Here is a 20,799-nt window from a genome sequence, read left to right on the forward strand (position 1 = left end):
GACGATTAGCTGACGCACAGCTGTTCTCACGTACATGCTCCCGTGCTGTAAAAATGGCCTCTACCTCCGGTTTACTGAGTGAAATCCACGTGGAGTTCGCTTACAGTAGCCGCGGCGTGCTCTGTGGCATCTCAGCAGCGACGCCGTCGATTGAGGCTCGGTGCGGGCTGGGGAAAGCGCAGTCATTTTCAAGGTTCCACCCCTCATCTGGTCTGTGTGATTGACCTTTTCATGAGAGAGATTTGTAAGAGGAGCTTTCAAGAAAATGAGCTAGGGTGACGTTTGTGGGGTGCAGTGTTTTTCCTCAAAGTACCTTTCAGGTTTTTACATTTGGTCCTCGACTCTTCGTTTGAATGAGCGGCCTTCGCTCCAGATGGCCGTACGCCTCATTCATCTCACCAGCCGCTCGCTCATATCTGAGTCATACTGTAGCCGTGGGATGTTTCACCAAACGGCCAAAAACCTGCATTAGAGCCTTTTATCCTCCAGTCTATAGCTTTCTTCAGTTGACTTTGTGTTTTTGTGTTTATTGGGTATTTATAATGATGCCGTATGTGAATGTAATATCCAGACCCCTAAACACCCCATTTCCTATTCAAAGCGGGTACTTTGGTTTTAGGTAACTTTGGTTTTAGGTAACTTTGGTTTTAGGTAACTTTGGTTTTAGGTGATTTCTATTGTTGTGCTGTGGGAGAAACAGGACATCTCTTCCTGAGGGGTTGTTGGGTTAATGACTGAACTTGAGGAGGCGTGTCTCAGTTTGTCTTGATCTTGAGCCCTGAGACCAGGGTCTGCTGCCAGACTGAACTGTAGAGCCTCAGCGATTAGACCTCTGCATTGAACCCAAAGGCACAGTCAGTGGTTTTTAACTCTGACTGAGATACTGTATAAACCAAAGTGCTTTTCATTCCATTTGTTGAGGTATGCTTGATCCTTAACTCAATTTAACTCATGTTGTTTTGCTGAATTTGCCATTAAATCAAGTGCACCTCAAGTAGTCTAACAGGAGCGAACAGTATCTTAGCCCAGGTGCGGGGCCCCTTGTACTAACACCAACCAATCACAGTGAATCAGAGAGGAAGGTCGATGTAATTTTCCAGATTGCCGAACGGCCATTCATTCTTTCAGACAGGCATGTCATTTAACAGATTAACCGCACTCGAGCCAAAAAGAGCAGAAAGAGGAGAAAAACGCTTGTGACCCCAGTCCATATAGGGAGAGTGTTGAATGGTTTGGAGCTGATGAGGTGACAGACGCACACACACACACACACACATACACACACAAAGGAGAGAGGTTCAGCACGCTCTCCATCTGGGCTCCGGGGTGGAGCGAGGAGGCGGAGCAGGAGAGAAGGCTGGAGCTGGAAGGTCGGGGCGAGCGCCTGGTCATGAGAGCTGCCTGCTGGTCCATAGGAAGGCAAACTGCTTGGTATTCGGTTACAGTGCGGTAACTAACCACCCACGTCCGGTTCAGCCGCAACCCGCTGACCCGCCGGGGCGAACAGGTACGGAACACTGCGTCCGATTGGTCAACTGAGGGAGGGATGGAGGTGGAAGCGCACGACCCCGCCCACCGCCCAGTCTGCTCCTAACATGACTGCTGAAGAGGTGGTGGCAGCAGCAGGAACGACTAGGGGCGCCGATTATGCCACAACACCTGCAGACCAGGGAGGCTGTCGCAGGGCTGGGGCGCGCATTTTGTATCTTTGGCAGAGTTTTTCCAGACCTTTTGACTTGTACAGGAAAAACTCAGGGCTTTTACAACCCCCCCCCACCCCCAAATCTATCTCTCCCACCCACCTCACTGCACTATAAAAGGTGATTTCATTTCCTTCAGCCACACACCGATCTCCGCCCCAGGCCTGGCGCTGAAGAGACGGGGCCCCTCCAAACCAATCAAGTAAGCTGAGCCAGCCGCATTTATCCAGGCCATTACATCCTCTAATAAAACTGTCACCGTTCCGTTGAAATGATGTTCCGGCTCCTAACGCACCTCCATTTGGCTCCTCTGCCGGAGAACTGGACACCGGCCATACGTCCTAATTAGAAGGGGTTCAGTCCCAGGCCTCTCTCTGCCGCTGCCTGCTCCATTCAGAGCGAGGTGACCGCAGATGTCTGTCACTTAGTGGACATGCTCGCCTCTCTCACGTCACTTCTCTGTCTGCGTCACAGCCCAGCTCACTATGGTTGGTCGAATTCACTCAGTGGCATGGCTGAGTACGGAGAGGGAGAGTTTGTGTGTGTGTGTGTGTGTTTGTGTGTGTGTGTGTAGTCTTTCTTGGCTAGGGTCATCCCATTCTGGGATGCATTAGCATGCGCATGCGTCTCAATGATGATACGGCCCAGATGGCGGGGGTGGGCCGAGTCCCCCTCCGATGTCAATCAGAACGCTCCAGGCAGACACGTCCTTTCTACTGCCAACTCTGGCCTCTCCGGACACCGCCATCTGCTGGCCGTGTGGCGCAGCAACAGGCGCCTTTCCATCAGAGCTTTGACAGCAATTAAAATGCCCAGATTGCCCAGCAATTAAAATGCTGTCCTATTTTCCAGACTGTGCCACGGTAGAGAGTCTCGCCGATATGCAGCAGAGACCATAAAAGATCAGCGAGGTGGAGATAGCTGACAAAAAGGTTCCGTCGTCTCTGCTGGCATCAGTTAGAACGGTGTAGGAGCCGTTCAGCTGTGTGTGCGTGTGCAGAGAAAGAGAGTGAGGGGTGGGGGGGTTGGTGGGCGATTTGCGGCGCATTCCTGCTCCTCATTCGCTAGTCTGCTTCCCGTTGTCATGGCTACTGCAAGCCTACTCCACTGATGAGAGTTACCATGGAAGTGGCACACGCTGGCCATGCGTTATCGAGTCTAACATATTGAATTTAATTTGTGTTTTTATACTGTGTTGGGCTTGAATAGGCTTTCTAGTAATCTGCTGGTTGGTTTGTAATTGTCTGACAGCAGCTCCTGTGTGCAATGACGTTAGCTTGAGAGAGAGAGTGTGTGTGTGTGTGTGTATGTGTGTGTGTGTGTGTGTGTGTCTGTGTGTGTGTGTGTGTATGTGTGTGAGCATGTGTGCATGCAAATGTGAAATGTGTGTGTGTCTGTGTGGGAGTGTGTGTGTGTTTGTGTGGGTGTGTATGTGTGTGAGCATGTGTGCATGTAAATGTGGAATGTGTGTGTGTCTGTGCATGCAAGTGTGTTTGTGTGTGTGTGTGTGTGTGTGTGTGTGTGGGTGGGTGGGTGTGCCTACATAATCACTCCCAGCGGTGGCTGCGTGCTGTAGGCCGTCTGAAGTTAAGCTCCTCTTCATGGACCAGAGACCGAGCCACTTAGCATCAAAACATTCAGTCAATTACCCATGATCCCTTTGAAATGGCCGCAGCCCCCATAAAGCCATTAGGCCAATTCCTGGCCTCTTCTGCCAGGCAAATGGCTTGCTCGCTCTCCCATCAGCGGTAATTAGCTCGCTACGCAGCAGACATCCTCATTAGTGGGTATCTACACCATTAGCTGCCTGCATCGCGCCGCCATCTCCGCCGCCAGTCCAGCAGCGCCTAATTGGTCGTGGATGATTTCAGCTTGGTTTCACCTTGACGCTTCACCATTCAACATTCCTCAGCATGGCACGCTGCACGCCCCCCCCCCCCCCCGCACAAGCTCACCCAAACCGCACACACAAACACACAAACAACAAAGATACTTCTTCACCCTCATGTCCAGATTGGTTAGGGCTGTCTGTCTGTCTGTCACACACACACACACACACACACACTCCTTCACCCTCATGCCCAGATTGGTAAGGGCTGTCTTTGCACACGTACTCTATGTCTCTCTTTCACTCACACACACACACACACACACACACACACACACACACACACACACACACACACACACACACACACTCCTTCACCTTCAAGCCCAGATTGGTAAGGTCTTTATGTGCATACTCAAACATACACCCTTCCCTTATGTTCAGATCGGTGAGGGTAGTCTGTTCATACGCACACTCACACACACACGCCCACACACACACGCGCACGCACACACACACACGCGCACGCACACACACACCCACACAGATGACAAATAGCCGGCTGGTAGTGGATTGTCTTTTACTGTGATTTAGTCGAGTCAGCTAGCCGGCTCGTTCTGCCAGCTCTGTGCCCTCCCAGTGCTCTTGATTACAGCTGCGTCTTTATTTCTACCCCCACCTCCCCATTCCTGACCGTAGATGGCTATCTCTGCCGAGCGGAGAAAAAGAGAGCCAAGCGCGCTCCAATCAATGAGCCCCGTCCACAACAGCCCAGGAATTATACCTGGGCGAGGCCGAGGCAGACAGTGATTCATCGGCCCAGAGTTTACAGTGGAGCTGCAGCCGGCCATCAGCCGGCAGGCTCTGCCCGACACGCGGCTGCGTTCGCCCCTCCGTACCCGACACGCACCGCGCCAGGCACCTGCCAAACCGCCGCCGCAACCCCCGGGGAATCGATGGCCAATCGGATAGGGCCTGGGTGACAGACAGAGGGCTCGTGCATAAACAGGCAGGTTGGGTGCCAGGCGCCGGGGGCGGGAGGGGTCGCTCCGGGCCACGCCGCTCAGATGACCAGACGGAAGGGCGCCAGCGGAGGCCGCGACCTCTCTTAAAACCATCAAAGCACCCAGATTGTAAAGTGTCGGCCTCGATTGCCTCCATGACAAATAGAGCCTTTTATGTGGATTACCCAGAAGGCCGTGTGATTACACGGCAATCAAGCGAATACGTTTATCATCTAGCGGCGTGCCGCGACGTCGAGCGGGCGACAAATCTCCTCAGCCGTTCCTCAGCTTTTGGACGCCTGCCAGAGTTAAGCTCACATGAAGTGGAACATGCAATCGTCGGCGGACGAAATGAAACATTATTTTAAAGCAGCCTCCCGTTGGGGCCCATGTATATTCGTACGCCGTGAAAAGATTGAAGCGCCTCTGTAAAATCATTGTTGTCCCAAATCCAATTTCATTAATGAAATGGCCAGCCATCAGGCTCTCAGTGTGATGTGACAGTGCTATTGCGTATGCAGAGAGCAGCCTGTGTGTGTGTGTGTGTGTGTGTGTGTGTGTGTGTGTGTGTGTGTGTGTGTGTGTGTGTGTGTGTGTGTGTAGACCTGTATTAAATGGAGTGTATATCCTTATTCAATCACGCCAATAATGTCACTATTTCAGCCCTAAGAGCCATTAGAGAGAAATGATTGATTCACACAGCACTCCTCGGGTGCTCAAAGCTCATTTTTAATTTGGAAACTTGTGTCATCTTCTGCTATGCAGCATAGAGTATAAACCCCAGTTATGTATATTCATTTTCTGGGCCGGTCTCATGCAGGTAAGGTGCATTAGGACCCTGGGCGTGTCGGGCTGTGTAGGTCTCTGCTCGGAGCAGAGACTTCCACAGGAACCAGCAGCCCTCCAGCCTAGAGTCAGGCCTTTCAGCACCATGGACAGCTCTACCAGTGAGGGCGATAAGAGCCTGTCCTGACTTCCTCTACTTCCATCTACCCCCCCCCCTCTCTCTCTCTCTCTCTCTCTCTCTCTCTCTCTCCCTCTTGCCCTCTCTCCCTCTCAACCCTGCACTTAGCAGATGGGCATCAGTGACACCCTGGTTCAAGTACACACCTCATACGGCAGATTTAACCCTCTGAATTTACTTTGACCAACAGTGCCCATTAATGCCCTAATGCTCCTTTCCATTTGGCCTTGCCTCTCTCTCTCTCTCCCCCTCTCTCCCTCTCTCTCTCTCTCCCCCCTCTCTCCCCCCCCCCCCCCTCTCTATCCCCCCCCCCCCTCTCTCTCTCTCTCCCCCCTCTCTCCCCTCCCCCCCTCTCTCTCTCTCTCTCTCTCTCTCTCTCCCTTTCAAAGAGCAGCAGACCGCTCTGTCCTACTCTGTTTGCTTTTAGGTGATGTGATGTAAGCTGTCATTGACTGACCTTGTTTTCATAGAGTGGGGAGTGTTTTCACTGAAAAACAGCCCTCCGTGCTCGCTCATCTATTTTTTTTTGTTACGATCCACAGATGTCAGACGGACGTCGTTCACGTGAACCGAGAGCGGTCCGGTCAGCCTGATGAGGCCTTGGTGGCGTCTGCTAGCTTGACGACTCACTAAAAGATAATGAAGTTCCGGAAACAAACAAAAAAAACTTTTACGGCGTCACCGGCCGAGGGCGTGATGATCGCCGGGTAATCACCACTAATTCAGTTGAAATGGCGTTTCTGTTTGGTGCCTCAGGCGTGGACGTGGTTGAGGGCGAACCTGTATTGAACACCATTGACTGGCCTTTTTCATGTTAGTCAAGCGACTGTGTTTGCTTATTTTCTAACACTGGCTTTATTATAGGAATAATAGGATTCCAGCATTCTACACGTGGGTGCTGTGTTTGTTGTTTGTGTGCACATGAGTAGGATAGAGGAATGTTGTCTTTTGCAGGAAAACATGTTTGTGTGCTTTTTGAATGGTCAGATACTGTAGTGGAGAGTCAGGATTTGGTGAATGGTACAAGTACTAAGACAATGGGACTCTACAAGTACTATGCACAACTCTAACTGTGCTGGGTCTAACAATAAGAGACACTTCATCTCATGCTGTCCTCTCATCTACACACACACACACTGCAGATTCATAAAGTGCCTCTCTCAAGCTACAGTATCCTCTCAAACGACACACACACACACATACACACACACACACACACACACACACACTCACACTCACACACACACCTGTGCACACACTGCAGATTCATAAACTGCCTCTGGTCTTGACAGTTAGTGAAAGTCACAATGGGTGTTGATAGTGTGACATAGTACTATATATTTTAAGTGTTTATGCAATATACTTGAAAAAGATACAGTACATACTGTATGTGTGTGTGTGTGTGTGTGTGTGTGTGTGTGTGTGTGTGTGCGTGTGTACAGCACAGTGTATGTGTGTGTGCGTCTGTGTGCGTGCGTGTGTGTGTTTGACCACACTATTGGGAATTCCAGATATGATAACTTTACTGTAGTGTTGAATTATTCATTCCAAGGTAGAGGCCAAGGCTACTGCTAATGGTGTAATTAGTCTAATGCATTGGAAAAAAATTCATTACAGCTTCACCCTGTCAGGAGCTAGCTTAAATTTCCTATCAGCTTCTCCTGCTTTTCCTTTTTGTGAGTGTGTGTGTGTGTGTGTATGTGTGTGCGTTGCCCAGCCATGGCTATCCGCCCTGAGACTTACAGCTTCATCACAGCCTGCTTGATCAGGATTAGATAACACTAGTTGTCCCCGGTTCACCTCAGTCCCTCGTTAAACTCGTTCTACTCACGAGACACAGAGTCGCAGCCTTCTTCCTGCTTCCACTCCCGTTTCCTCGTTTCCAACCTCCAACCTCCCGTAGCTCAGGGAAGCAGCCCTGCGTCCTCCTGGGTTCTGCTGTGTGGGCTCCTCTCCGCTCGCTCTCGAGGCCTAAACCTTTGTTGTTTTCTCACCATTGCAGGTCACTATTCACCCTGGAAGACCCCTAAACAGGTAAAACGCACTGTCGCCCGAAACCCAAGCTCCTCCCCTTTCCTACTCCTCTTAACCATCTAAATCTAACGCCTCATTCAGTCTCTGGTGGCTGCAGATGTGTCCGAGCTTCTCTGTATGACTTGAAATCTTTCAAATATTTCATGGTAAACCTCGGTTGAGCCTTGCTGGACTGCTGTTTTACAGTTGAATGACCCCCCCTCACCCCTCCCCTTACTAACTACACCGATGATGTCATGTCCCGGCCGTCGCTATAGTCACCTGATCGCGACCTTCGACCTTTTCCCCCTCAGCCACGCGGCGAGGAAACGGTCGAGCGGCCCGCTCGCGGATAAGGGACTCCTAGAGTCGCCGCAAACGGACCGGCCTCTGGCTGACCCGTCGTCGTTTGCCCACCAGTCCGCCTACGAAAGGGAGGCAGGCGTCAAACCGGGGCTACGACACGCGCGGCGGTCCTAGTGATCCCATATCTGTGACCAGGCCGGGCTGGCATGGTCATCCCACCCAACCTCTCAGCCCCTCTGCACCCTGCCGGCCATGTCCGCAGTGGAGACGGAGTGAGAGATGTGTTTCTGACAGCCAAACTGAGACACAACCTCTGCCATCCATCCATCCTTCCATCAATCCATCCATCCATCCATCCATCCTTCCATCCATCCATCCATCCATCCATCCATCCATCCATCCATCCATCCATCCATCCATCCATCCATCCATCCTTCCATCCTTCCATCCTTACTCTCCTCTCCTCTCCTCTCTCTCCAAGCCACCTCTTGATTTCATTCCGGTCCAGATTTGTTTTTAAGGGACGATTTCAGTTCATATCACGAGCTGTCGGTTCGAGTGTCTGCGGGACGTCTAATGTTCCAGACAAAGGTTGAGGACTGAACGCTGAGACGGCAGATGTTTGGGAAGAGGAGTGTCTCTGCTCAGTGAGAGGTTTCGGGCAGTAAGAACACACTGTTCACCACTTACCGCCGTCACAACACTCAGCAAATACTCCATCAGCCAGCCAAGGAAGAGTGAGTGTGTGTGTGCGTGTGTGTTTGTGAGTGTGCGTGTGTGCGTGTGTGTGTGCGTGCGTGTGTGTGGGTGTGTGTGCGGAAGACTCCCATTCGATGCCAATGCATCTTCCTGTTCCACTCTGACCTGTCAGCAGCTCTCTACTCTCCCTTTCTGTTAGATCTTAATCTCTAGAAGTCCTTCTCTCTCCCTCTCTCTCTCTCTCTCCCTCTCTCTCTCTCTCTCTCTCTCTCTCTCTCTCTCTCTCTCTCTCTCTCTCTCTCTCTCTCTCTCTCTCTCTCTCTCTCTCCCTCTCTCTCTCTCTCTCTCTCTCTCTCTCTCCCTCTCTCTCTCCCTCTCTCTCTCTCTCTCCTCTCTCTCTCTCTCTCTCTCTCTCTCCCTCTCTCTCTCTCCCTCTCTCTCTCCCTCTCTTTCTCTCCCTCTCTCTCTCTCTCCCTCTCTTTCTCTCCCTCTCTCTCTTCCCTCCCCCTCTGTTTCTCCCCTTTTCTCTCCCTCCCTCTCTCTCTCTCTCTCTCTCTCTCTCTAGTATTTGTCCCTCAGCACTCAGCCAGTCTTTCCACACTTAGCCCCAGTGTCAGAGCATCGTGACATTCTTAGTCAACCTGAAGATAATTATCATGGTATTCCCAGCTCTCTTCTGTTAAAAAGGTCTGTTTCATTCTCTCAGAATTGTTCCTGGAACTAATCACACTCAATTAAACCTCTGTTGAACCTTGTGTTTTGGGGGATTGGGCAACTGGCGAGAGAGAGGGAGGTAGAGATAAGATAAAGGGAGTGTAGCAACAGATGGGGAGGGAGGTAGAGAGAGAGGGAGGGGGTTAGAGAGATGGAGACAGAGAGAGAGAGAGAGAGGGTGACTGACAGTGCTGTAGTCTGGTGCGACAGGTGACCGGGTCTCTAGTCACACAAGACATGCCCAGACATCTCTCGGATCAATAGCCGCTCTCTTTGAAAACGTCTGCCTCGGTCATTTAAACGCGAGCAGAGGATCTCGTCACGGGTGTTCCCCTGATATGACTCAGCTGGCCGCGCGGGCGGGCGGAGTCGAGAAGGGATCCCACCAGTCATCTGCACTCAGTACTCATACTCATACATCAGGCGTGCCATATTCGCTGTCTGTTCGACACCGTGGTCGGGGCCAAGGCGACACAGTCGTGTGCCGGGTGGAAGGTGGCGTTCTGACCTAGCAGGGATGCCCAGGTGTTACCAAAACTGTGTCACTTCAATCGCTCAGCTGCACTCTCACAGTGCTGAGCGAGTGCCGACGGTACTCACACACCTAGCGTCGCCGTTTGATGTCGACCCACATACAGCCTGGAAACGTCTGGCCTCTCATAAACGGGTCCGCGTGAAAAGCATGGCGGTACAAGCGCCGCGAGTCATCCAATCTCTTTTGACGCTGGCCTTTGATTTTTTTCGCAACGTCTGTTTTTTTTATGGAGAAATCCCCTGCAGGATTACTTCCTGACACACATACGTACACACAGATACAATCATACACATACAGAGCCACTCTCTCCCATCTATTCTTGGAACACATACAGGTTTAACTGAAGTACAGTAATAGAAGGTCACATGTCCCTCAAGCACCCTTTAAAATCACTGTCAGAGAGGCTGTCTGGCCCCCGGCCCCTTCCTAAGATGACTAATACAATTATAATATGATACTACATATCTACACTGCTCCAAACATTAAGAGAACACATTTAAATCATCAATCATCATTGCGGATCTCAATATATTCAAGTGGAAAATCTTTATTGATTACATTGTGTAAGTTGAGAACAAAATGGCGGTCAATGGAAAACAAAATCATTAACCCACTGAGGGCTGGATGAGACGATTACGTGTTCCCTTAATACTTAAGGCAGTATCTCTCTCTCTCTCTCTCTCTCTCTCTATATATATATATATATATATATATATACAGTATATATTGCGATAGAGAGAGGCAGAGAGAGACGAATATACAGTGTATGTATATATATATATATATTGCGAGAGAGAGAGAGATGTAGAATACTCAGCCTAGGTCCCTCCTGCCTACTTACCTACGATGACAGAGGCCCACTGACATATTTAATGCTTCCCCTTCATCCATCCCTCCCTCCCTCCTCCAGAAGCCCGGAGCTGTTGTGCTGCGTCGCATCATTAACATGCTGAGCCACCCAGACCCGCTCTAACAAGCCTTGGCATCTTCCCTTTCTTTTTACCCTCCCTTTCTTTTTTTCCTTTCTCCTTCAACTTTTTTTTTTTTTTTTCATGTCGATTTTAATTTGGTTGAGTTGGATTCATTAATGCACTTACATTAGACAGTAGAAGAGGGCCACTGACGGTGTCCTCAGCCCCTCTTACTAACCCCTACAGAATCCCACCAAGGGTAATTCTCAGATACCAGGACAGAGCCCCCTAGTGTTGTCCTGAGTGTGGTGCAGGTGTTAGCCAATGGGTTTCGGTGTGGGGTGTGAAGGGTGAGGGAAAGGTGATGGTGTGTGTGTGCGTGTGTGTGTGTGTTGATGGTGACTGAACCCATGATGATGTGTTTGCAGGTGCTGGAGCAGTGGGACAGCCAGCAGGGCCACGGCAGCCCCCAGACCAGCCTGTCTGCCCCCGTTGTCCCCCGCAGCGCCCCCTTCCCAACCCACCACCTGCACAGGGCCTCAGTGCCCGACTCGGCCGAGGCCTTTGGCCTGGGCAAGCCCGACCCCTATGACCTCTATGAGAAGTCCAGGGCTATCTATGAGAGTAGGCGTAAGTACCGGACCACACCACTGCAGCAATACCCCCAGACTATACCATGCGGGTCTGTAGGGGTCTTGGGTCTCCTTGGGGGGGCTTCCTCTATGAAGGTGCACACACAAACACCAGCACATACTCATACACACAAACACACTCACAGTAGTTGACGGTCCTTGGCTCCCAGTGGCAGAGAAAGCAGACCTCGGCTCACTCTCTTCCCTTCTCATATGATATACTTTATTGTTTGTGCTATAGAAGGAGCACTTATGTCTGCGCCCAGGTCTGTTTATTTGGATATTATCCAAATTATCGGATATTATGGATGGTATGAAAACAGTTTAGGGAGATATCCTCCCCTAAGCGCTGACAGATGAATCTGTGTCAATACTTCGAGCACTTGGCTCAGACTCCAGCCGGTGAAGAGACTCTTGAATTGGCTGAGAGGATCTATCCTTACAGTTTGACGCAGTGCCAGCTTGCAATCGAATGAGTTTGGGTTTGTTTTTGTTCATGAATAAATACCCTGGCCTGTAGCATACATGAATAAATACCCTGGCTTCTAACGCCGTGGTTATCTTCCTGTGCCAGCTGTATGTGGCTATTACAGCTCCCAAGAGTGAGTGTTGCACACTGTATATTGTAGTATGAAATGCTGGATCATTTTCGGTGTGTGATGAAAGATGAAAACCTACAGTAATGAAGAGATTTTCCTTCTGGATCCTTTTTTTATGGAAGAGGAGAAATCTTTGCCCAGGAAACAGTCCCCGACAGATTTGGCTTGTCAAGAGTATACCTTGTCTTTACTACAAAAAGATCACATTCTGCCTGGCTCTAGTCATCTACAGTAGTAGTAGAAGAGATGATCTATGAGGCCTGACAGGTTATTAACTCACCAAGCCTGTGTAGGCCAGTTCCTGGGAGGACCTCCCAGATCTCTTGCTGTTCTTTGTTGTAGAGGGTCTGTGATCGACAGGAGGTCGATCTAGCTGCTCTATAGGCTAAAAGCCCCTGCTCCGCTCTCTCTCTCTCTCTCTCTCTGGCACTATCTCAGTCAAAGAGTCGCTATCAGTCGTGCTACATTCTGTAGGCTTACACAGGAGAGTAGAAAGGAGATGTGCACTGCGCTTATAAAAGGCAACCTTTATCAAAGTGGACAGGGCTGTCGGAAAAGCTACTTATCAAGCCTTCCAAGGTCTCTCTCTCTCTCTCTCTCTCTCTCTCTCTCTCTTTCCATGTTAGTCAGAGGGTGGTGTTCAGTGTAGCGTTCAGTGTTGACATTGGCCCCTCTTTGAGCAGCTAATCGTCCCTCACCCAAACCTGTCAGGCTCCAGGACTTCAGAAGCGCTTCAGTTGTTGGCGGGAACCCAGGCCACGGACTTTGGCCAACCTCTGTAACCTTCTAAACCCAGGGGTAGATAATGCAGTAAAAATAACACACCCGTTTCACACCCACAGAACTGGACATCGCTACCACACCCGGGCCCCTGGTTCAGTTGAATAGATGGTCAAAGAGTGACGATAAGGACCCACTGCATGTGAGAGCGCTGGTTACACCAGGGTGCTATAGAGAACCATCTGTAATAGAAGAAAAATGGGTCTGTATAGAACCCTGTGGTTCTGAATAGAACTCTTTTCAGCCCCGTAAGCTGCTGTTTGGGTTCTTTCTGACCAGAAAAGGGTTCTTTATTGCATTCTTCTGTTGTGCAAAAGGGTTCTATGAAGCACCTTTTTGTTTTTAGAATGTATTGGTGTTTGGATTCTGTAGTTGAATGAGTGAACAACCAAGACTACTGTATATGGGTTCTGTGGTACTGTAAGACTTGTGTAGATCTGCTTATACGCTACCATTTGTGTTTTTATCAATCACTCCCACAGACCAGCCCTGAGGGACACTCATCTCTGTGATTACAAAAAGCTGCAAACAGAACCATTAATCATCTCCTGCATAGTCACTCTGTCCCAGTATATTTCATTTTAATATGGTTTTTACGGTGTAATGGATATCACTATACTACAAATCACAGGATTTCAGCGACTCAGTGACCCTCCCTATTTGCAGATGAGTGCCTATTGCGCATGCATTGTAAATAAAAGGATGGGTGTAATACACAATGTAAGCACTTCTGGCCTCTATAATGGATGGCGTTGGAACTCTACATAGACATTGTGCTGAGTCAGGAGGTTTTGTGTCGCTCACTAGCGGGATACTTAATGTGGGTTTGTCTGTCTGTCAGTCTGTGTGTGTGTGTGCATGTGTGTGCATGAATGCCAGTGTGTGCGAGAGGATTAGTATTATTGTTTATGGGTGTGTGTTCTCCCCTCTTATGCAGAGCCTGGCCAACCACCACGGATAGCCTTCCCAGGGGACCCCTCAGGTCAGTGCAGCATCCCCCAGGACCAGCTATTATGGATTCAGTATTTGACCGTAGCATAGCGGAGAGCAGAACAGAACAGATAACAACAAAAACAGAACAGATTACAACGAAAATAAGCGCACTGTAGCGGAACATGAGAGGGCGCGCCTTGGTCAGATACCGTATGCCGCTCCATTGGACTTAAAGGCACACCCTCACAGGCTGTGTGTGTGTGTGTCTGTGTGTGTGTGCGCGTGTGTCTGCATATATGTGTGTGTGTGTGTCCAGGCGCAGGAGAGTACCAGGAGGTGGAGGTGCAACTGCGCCGGCAGAAGTCCGGCTTCGGCTTCCGTATCCTGGGCGGGGACGAGGCGGGCCAGCCTGTGAGTCCGGACGCGCGTGAGAAGGCTCGTATGGGATAGGCGTGAAACCCTGTCATTTCTTACCTCTCTAACCTACTACTACTACTACACACACTCACACTAACCCTCCCCCCCCAACCTCCCCTACCTGAGAGAGTGGCGTCCCTGGCTGGTCTCTCCGTCCAGTAAACAACGGCGCATAAACCTGCAATCCTACAGTAAACCCACCGTCGCTTCAAAAGTGCGATTCATAACTTCACATGCCGTACACTTATCTGCATGTTGCTAACGGTGTCTGACACTCTCACAAACGCCCTCTGGATCTGGAATCCGGACCAGCAACCCCCCCCCCCCCCCCCCCCACTCGCCGTAGTCCGTAACCTTTTTCAATCAATCAATCAATCAATCGAAGCTTTATTTGTATAGCATATTTCATACCCAGAGGCAACACAATGCGCTTTTTAACCCCCTGGCTTCCTGCCCGACCGTGTACTGACCTCGCTCGCCTCTCCCGACGGACAGATCCTGATCGGGGCGATCATCGAGAAGAGCCCAGCGGACCGAGACGGGCGCCTGAGGCCCGGCGATGAGCTGGTGTTGGTGGACGGCATCCCCGTGGCGGGGAAGCCCCACCGCTACGTCATCGACCTGATGCACGGGGCGGCACGCAACGGCCAGGTCAACCTCACCGTCCGCAGGAGGCTGCAGGGGCCCGGTGAGCGCGCGCGTGTGGGTGCGTGTGTGTGTGTACATGTGTGTGTTTGTCTGTGTGTGTGTGTGTGTGTGTGTGTGTGTGTGTGTGTGTACTTATGTGCGTGTGTATTTGTGTGTGTGTGTGTGTGTGTGTGTGTGTGTGTGTGTGTGTGTGTGTGTGTGTGTGTGTGTGCGTGTGCGCGCGTGTGTGTGTGTGTGTGTGTTTATTCAAGTGCACTCAGTGCTGTTGTCTTTCCTCTACTCTATGGCCCAGTCCCAATGTCCACCCTTGCAGACTCACAGACTTAGGGGCGCGCTCCCGCGAAGTCCACGAGGGCTTAGGGGTGTCCCAATGTCAAATCGGCAAGTGCATGAGGGCTCTCTGGCAGACATTTTGAGCCCTTTATGCCCCCTTACCGTAAGTCTTCTTCACTTCTGCAGACTTTGCCTAAGGGAATTACCCACAGTTCATATCGTTGTGACGTGAAACACGGGGTTACCTGAAGAACAGCCAATAAACAAGCACGGACAGATCAACCAACCCTAACGTTCACGCTATTAAACAAAATATGTTTTCATGTTTTCAGCTGGACTTGCTTATCTGCACAAGAAGCCTTATAATTATTTTGGTTTCATTATTTTTAAGTATGGGTGGGTTTGTATAATGTGATTTGTTTAATAATATGTAGGCTATGGTTATAAATTACATCGATTTCTGTTGCTCTAAATCATATGATTTCCCAGTTAAATGCAGTATGACATTTATCACCCATTTCGGTGCAGTGTTCTTTGAATTGAGATTTCCAACATGAATATGGAAAGAGTTGTGAGGTGCAGAAATTTGTATTATCATTCTTAAGTAAATACTTTTGGATTCATCACAAACAAGAATCACAGGCAGTAATGTAGTTCGCATATGACCATAAAATGAAATGATTTCAACAAGTTGAACAGACATGTTTTGAGGGTAACACAGAGAGTTCGGATAATATAAAGGGGATTTGACAAAATTAATTTACATGAAAAACATGTAAAATTGAAAAATTGATAAAAAGCCCCACACCCACAATAGCAAGAAATATGTTTTCACGTCAACGTAATGTGATGTCGCAAGTGATGTCCCATTCTTTGTATACCAATTTGAGCCCTTGCAGCCTCTCGCACTCAACCACTTTACCAGGTGACGTCAATAAGTCTATGAGGGCTCAGGGCTTGAGGGTTTAGGGGGGACATTGGGACTGGGCCTGTTTCTCTTTATCTCTCGCCTCCCTCCATCTTCACCTCCATCCATCCTGCCATCCTTCCATCCTCCCTCTCTCCCCTCCTCCCCCTCTCTCATCCTCCCTCTCTCTCATCCTCCAGTCTCTGGTTCCTAGCCTGCCTGGCTGCTCTGTGATTTGGTGTGTCACTGAATTGTGGACTTAAGCTTTCTCTGTAATGAGGGATGTGGCTACCCTACACACACTAACGTCAGCGTGTGACTTGCCTGCCTTAGAACCTTGGTGGAGGAGCAGAAGTCCCACAGTGCTTCCTCCTTCCCTCCCTCCCTCCATTCCTTCATCTTTCCCTCCCTCCCTCCCTTCATCTCTCCCTCCCTCCCTCCCTCCCTCTCTTCCCATCTCTCCTGTCATGAAAGGCGGATGCTGTCTGACTCATCCCTAGCGTTCCGTGGCCTTGCCTTCATTCACAGGAACACTTTAGAAAGCGTCAGACCCTGCCTTCCCCCCAGAGCTCTCTTCCTCTCTCTCCACCTCTCTCTCTTTCTCTCTCTACCTCTACCTCTCTCTCTTTCTCTCTCTACCTCTACCTCTCTCTCTTCCTCTCTCTCTCTACCTCTACCTCTCTCTCTCTACCTCTCTCTCTTCCTCTCTCTTTCTCTCTCTCTCTTTCTCTCTCTCTCTGCTCTGCTTTGCTCTGTCAGCGCAGTCCAGCCTTGATCTCACGTAGGCAGAGAACGAAGAAGAATCTGCTCGCTGTAGGACGTCTGGACTCTATAACCCTTAATCAGCATGTTAGTGCTGGTTCTTGTCAGGGATTAAGTGCTATTTAAATCTGAAAGACAGCTTTTCAGCTCCTCGAGTTTTAGCTTTAGAACAGACGCAGGTTAAAGTAAAAAAAAAAGTCACCTTTTTCTTGTCAGCGTGATCAGAAGCGATGTTAATTTCTCAGCAGGGCGACAGCACAGAGCTGTGTAACAGCCCCTTCAGACAGGGCCAGGCTTTGTCTATTGATCGGAGCGGTGCTGCAGTGAGCGCCAGAGCAGCGCAGGCCTGACCAGGCTCTCCGTCGCCCCCCGCAGGCGAGCCCTGCCCGGAGAACGGACGCAGCCCCGGCTCCCTCTCCACCCAGCACAGCTCCCCGCGCAGCGACTTCGCCTCCGGGACCTACTCCAACAACGGCGCGGGCCCCGCCCCGCCTGCCGCTGCCGCCCCCTCGGAGGGCGCCGCCGCTGCCCCCGGCGACGTCGTCATCCACCGCAAGGAGAGTGAGGGCTTCGGATTCGTTATCATCAGCTCGCTGAACCGGCCCGAGGCGCCGTCCTCCATCAGTGAGTGTCCCCCCCCCCTCCTCCTGTCCCCGTCCACTGGAAGTTGTTTGTGTCGCTATGCATCACGAAAATGTCTTCCTCCCCGTACATTGTAGCAGAGACGGAGAGTGGAGGCCCAGGCCCAGCGTGAAAGGGCCAGGGCTCCGGCTGAGCCATGCGTGAAATTGAAACTCCTGCAGATATCTTTTAATAGCGCTTAAGTGTGCTTAAGAGGCAGCATTTTGTCTCAGATCGGCCGGGAGGAGGAGGTCAGGACTTGCTGAAAAATGCAACGCCGTCTCTTTTTAGCGTGCGCTTCTCCGCCTCAATTATGAATGGTCTTAGTCGGAGGTGTACGCAAGCCGGGGTTCGCCACGAAGAGAGAGAGAGGGGGGGGGGGGGGGGGGGGGGGGGGGGAGGGAAAGCAGCCAGTCAGTATTGTCAGATCTCAGACTTGCTGTATTCTCCTGTTCATTGCGTCTGTTAGAGTATGTGTGTGTGTGTGTGTGTGTGCATGTCTGTGGGTTGATGTTTTAGAGCTATCTTAACACGTGTGTGTGTGTGTGCGTGTGCGTCCACTCCCAGCCGTGCCCCACAAGATCGGCCGCATCATCGAGGGCAGCCCGGCCGACCGTTGCGCTCGGCTGAAGGTGGGCGACCGGATCCTGGCGGTCAACAACCAGTCCATTGTCAACATGCCGCACGCCGACATCGTCAAGCTGATCAAGGACGCGGGCCTCAGCGTCACCCTGAAGATCATACCGCAGGAAGGTGAGACGCAGTGACGCGCGGAACACCTACAATGACGCGCGGAACACCGGGAGAACTCTTAGATCCGTCGTCGCAGGAAACTCTTCAAACGTAGTACAGTGAAGCTTGCATGAATTGGTTCCGGATGCACACTGCTGTAGGAGTATCTGGTTGGCTATATACTGTAGAACTTACAGAGCAGACTCACAGTATTGACAATATATTGAGGTCGTTGTGTCTTGTATGATTGGGTTTTCTCAGTTCGTCTTGCAGGCTGTGCAGTACAAGGGGACTGAGAAATGACAGTTTGAACAGAGAGTGTGTGTGTGTGCTCTTATCTAGCGTGTATTTGTGTGTGTGTGTGTGTCTGTTTGACACTCTCTCTCTCTCTCTCCATGCCTGTCTGTGTGTGTGTATGCATACGTGCGTGTCTGTCTGTCTGTCTGTCTGTCTGTGTGTGTGTCTGTCTGTGTGTGTGTGTGTGCGTGTGTGTGTGTGCCTGTCTGTTGTCTGTCTGTGTGTGTGTGTGTGTGTGTGTATGTGTGTGTGTGTGTGTGTGTGTGTGTGTGTCTGTGTGTGTGTCTGTGTGTGTGTGTGTGTGTGTCTGTGTGTTTCTCAGACGTGAGCAGTCCCCCATCGGCCCCTAGCTCGGAGAAGCAGAGCCCCATGGCCCAACAGCACAGCCCCCAGCCTGGCCCCGCCCCTCCCCAGCCCGGCCCCGCCCCTCCCCAGCCCAGCCCGCCGCTCGTCCAGCCCCCGACCATGGCCCCCCCGCCCGGCCTCCTGACCCACCAGAGCCCCGTCACCGCCACCACCCAGCCCCCGGCGCCCCCACCCCAAATTTACACCCACGACAGCAGGTAGGTCGCGATGACTCCACACACACGCCACCGACCTGTACGCGACACTCGCCACAACCACTTTCAAATGTGTTTTTATTCTTTTTTTTCATCATATTTGCATGATTGGAAATGTGTAAACACAGCAGTCACACTCGGTTCTGGACCGCATCAACTGGACCAAGACCTCCTAGAGAGGGTGGTCTAGCGAGGGTGGTCGAGTGAGAGCGTCTAGAGAGACCACCTAGAGAGGGTGATCTAGAGAGACCACCTAGAGAGGGTGATCTAGAGAGACCACTTGGGAGAGGGTGATCTAGAGAGACCACCTAGAGAGGTTGGTCTAGAGAGACCACCTAGAGAGGGTGGTCTAGAGACACTGCCTAGAGAGGGTGGTCTAGAGAGAGTGCCTAGAGAGGGTGGTCTAGAGAGGGTAGTCTAGAGAGAGTAGTCTAGAGAGGGTAGTCTAGAGAGGGTGGTCTAGAGAGGGTAGTCTAGAGAGAGCGTCTAGAGAGGGTAGTCTAGAGAGGTTGGTCTAGAGAGGGTGGTTTAGAAAGGGTAGTCTAGAGAGAGCGTCTAGAGAGGGTAGTCTAGAGAGGGTAGTCTAGAGAGGGTGGTCTAGAGACGGTAGTCTAGAGAGGGTGGTCTAGAGAGGGTAGTCTAGAGAGGGTGGTCTAGAGAGGGTGGTCTAGAGAGGGTAGTCTAGAGAGGGTAGTCTAGAGAGGGTAGTCTAGAGAGGGTAGTCTAGAGAGGGTGGTCTAGAGAGGGTAGTCTAGAGAGGGTGGTCTAGAGAGGGTGGTCTAGAGAGGGTGGTCTAGAGAGGGTGGCCTAGAGAGGGTGGTCTAGAGAGGGTGGTTTAGAAAGGGTAGTCTAGAGAGGGTGGCCCTAGAGAGGGTGGTCTAGAGAGGGTGGTCTAGAGAGGGTAGTCTAGAGAGGGTGGTCTAGAGAGGGTGGTCTAGAGAGGGTGGTCTAGAGAGGGTGGTCTAGAGAGGGTGGTCTAGAGAGGGTGGCCTAGAGAGGGTGGTCTAGAGAGGGTGGTTTAGAAAGGGTAGTCTAGAGAGGGTGGCCCTAGAGAGGGTGGTCTAGAGAGGGTGGTCTAGAGAGGGTGGTCTAGAGAGGGTGGTCTAGAGAGGGTAGTCTAGAGAGGGTAGTCTAGAGAGGGTGGTCTAGAGAGGGTAGTCTAGAGAGGGTAGTCTAGAGAGGTTGGCCTAGAGAGGGTGGTCTAGAGAGGGTGGTCTAGAGAGGGTAGTCTAGAGAGAGCGTCTAGAGAGGGTAGTCTAGAGAGGGTGGTCTAGAGAGGGTGGTCTAGAGAGGGTAGTCTAGAGAGGGTGGTCTAGAGAGGGTGGTCTAGAGAGGGTGGTCTAGAGAGGGTGGTCTAGAGAGGGTGGTCTAGAGAGGGTGGTCTAGAGAGGGTAGTCTAGAGAGGGTGGTCTAGAGAGGGTAGTCTAGAGAGGGTAGTCTAGAGAGGTTGGCCTAGAGAGGGTGGTCTAGAGAGGGTGGTCTAGAGAGGGTAGTCTAGAGAGAGCGTCTAGAGAGGGTAGTCTAGAGAGGGTGGTCTAGAGAGGGTGGTCTAGAGAGGGTGGTCTAGAGAGGGTGGTCTAGAGAGGGTGGTCTAGAGAGGGTGGTCTAGAGAGGGTAGTCTAGAGAGGGTAGTCTAGAGAGGGTGGCCTAGAGAGGGTGGTCTAGAGAGGGTGGTTTAGAAAGGGTAGTCTAGAGAGGGTGGTCTAGAGAGGGTGGTCTAGAGAGGGTAGTCTAGAGAGGGTGGTATAGAGAGGGTGGTCTAGAGAGGGTGGTCTAGAGAGGGTAGTCTAGAGAGGGTGGTCTAGAGAGGGTAGTCTAGAGAGGGTGGTCTAGAGAGGGTAGTCTAGAGAGGGTAGTCTAGAGAGAGCGTCTAGAGAGGGTAGTCTAGAGAGGGTGGTCTAGAGAGGGTAGTCTAGAGAGGGTGGTCTAGAGAGGGTAGTCTAGAGAGGGTAGTCTAGAGAGGG

At 51.2% G+C, this 20,799-nt stretch overlaps 1 protein-coding gene across 1 annotated transcript in view; it reads left to right on the forward strand.

The window, feature by feature from the left end:
• Positions 1-20,799, forward strand: part of magi2a (membrane associated guanylate kinase, WW and PDZ domain containing 2a) — a gene marked incomplete at both ends in the record, with an annotated part of 152,149 nt that overhangs the window by 123,167 nt on the left and 8,183 nt on the right. Inside the window, 8 exons of the mRNA XM_084448128.1 lie at positions 7,499-7,530; positions 11,103-11,304; positions 13,623-13,667; positions 13,935-14,053; positions 14,531-14,723; positions 17,001-17,249; positions 17,814-17,999; positions 18,598-18,838. Of these exons, the coding sequence (XP_084304254.1) occupies positions 7,499-7,530; positions 11,103-11,304; positions 13,623-13,667; positions 13,935-14,053; positions 14,531-14,723; positions 17,001-17,249; positions 17,814-17,999; positions 18,598-18,838 (1,267 nt within the window). The remainder of the gene's footprint in view (positions 1-7,498; positions 7,531-11,102; positions 11,305-13,622; positions 13,668-13,934; positions 14,054-14,530; positions 14,724-17,000; positions 17,250-17,813; positions 18,000-18,597; positions 18,839-20,799) is intronic.

Source organism: Borostomias antarcticus (genome assembly GCF_949987555.1).
Source record: "Borostomias antarcticus genome assembly, chromosome: 13".
NCBI classification, from domain to species: Eukaryota; Metazoa; Chordata; class Actinopteri; order Stomiiformes; family Stomiidae; genus Borostomias; species Borostomias antarcticus.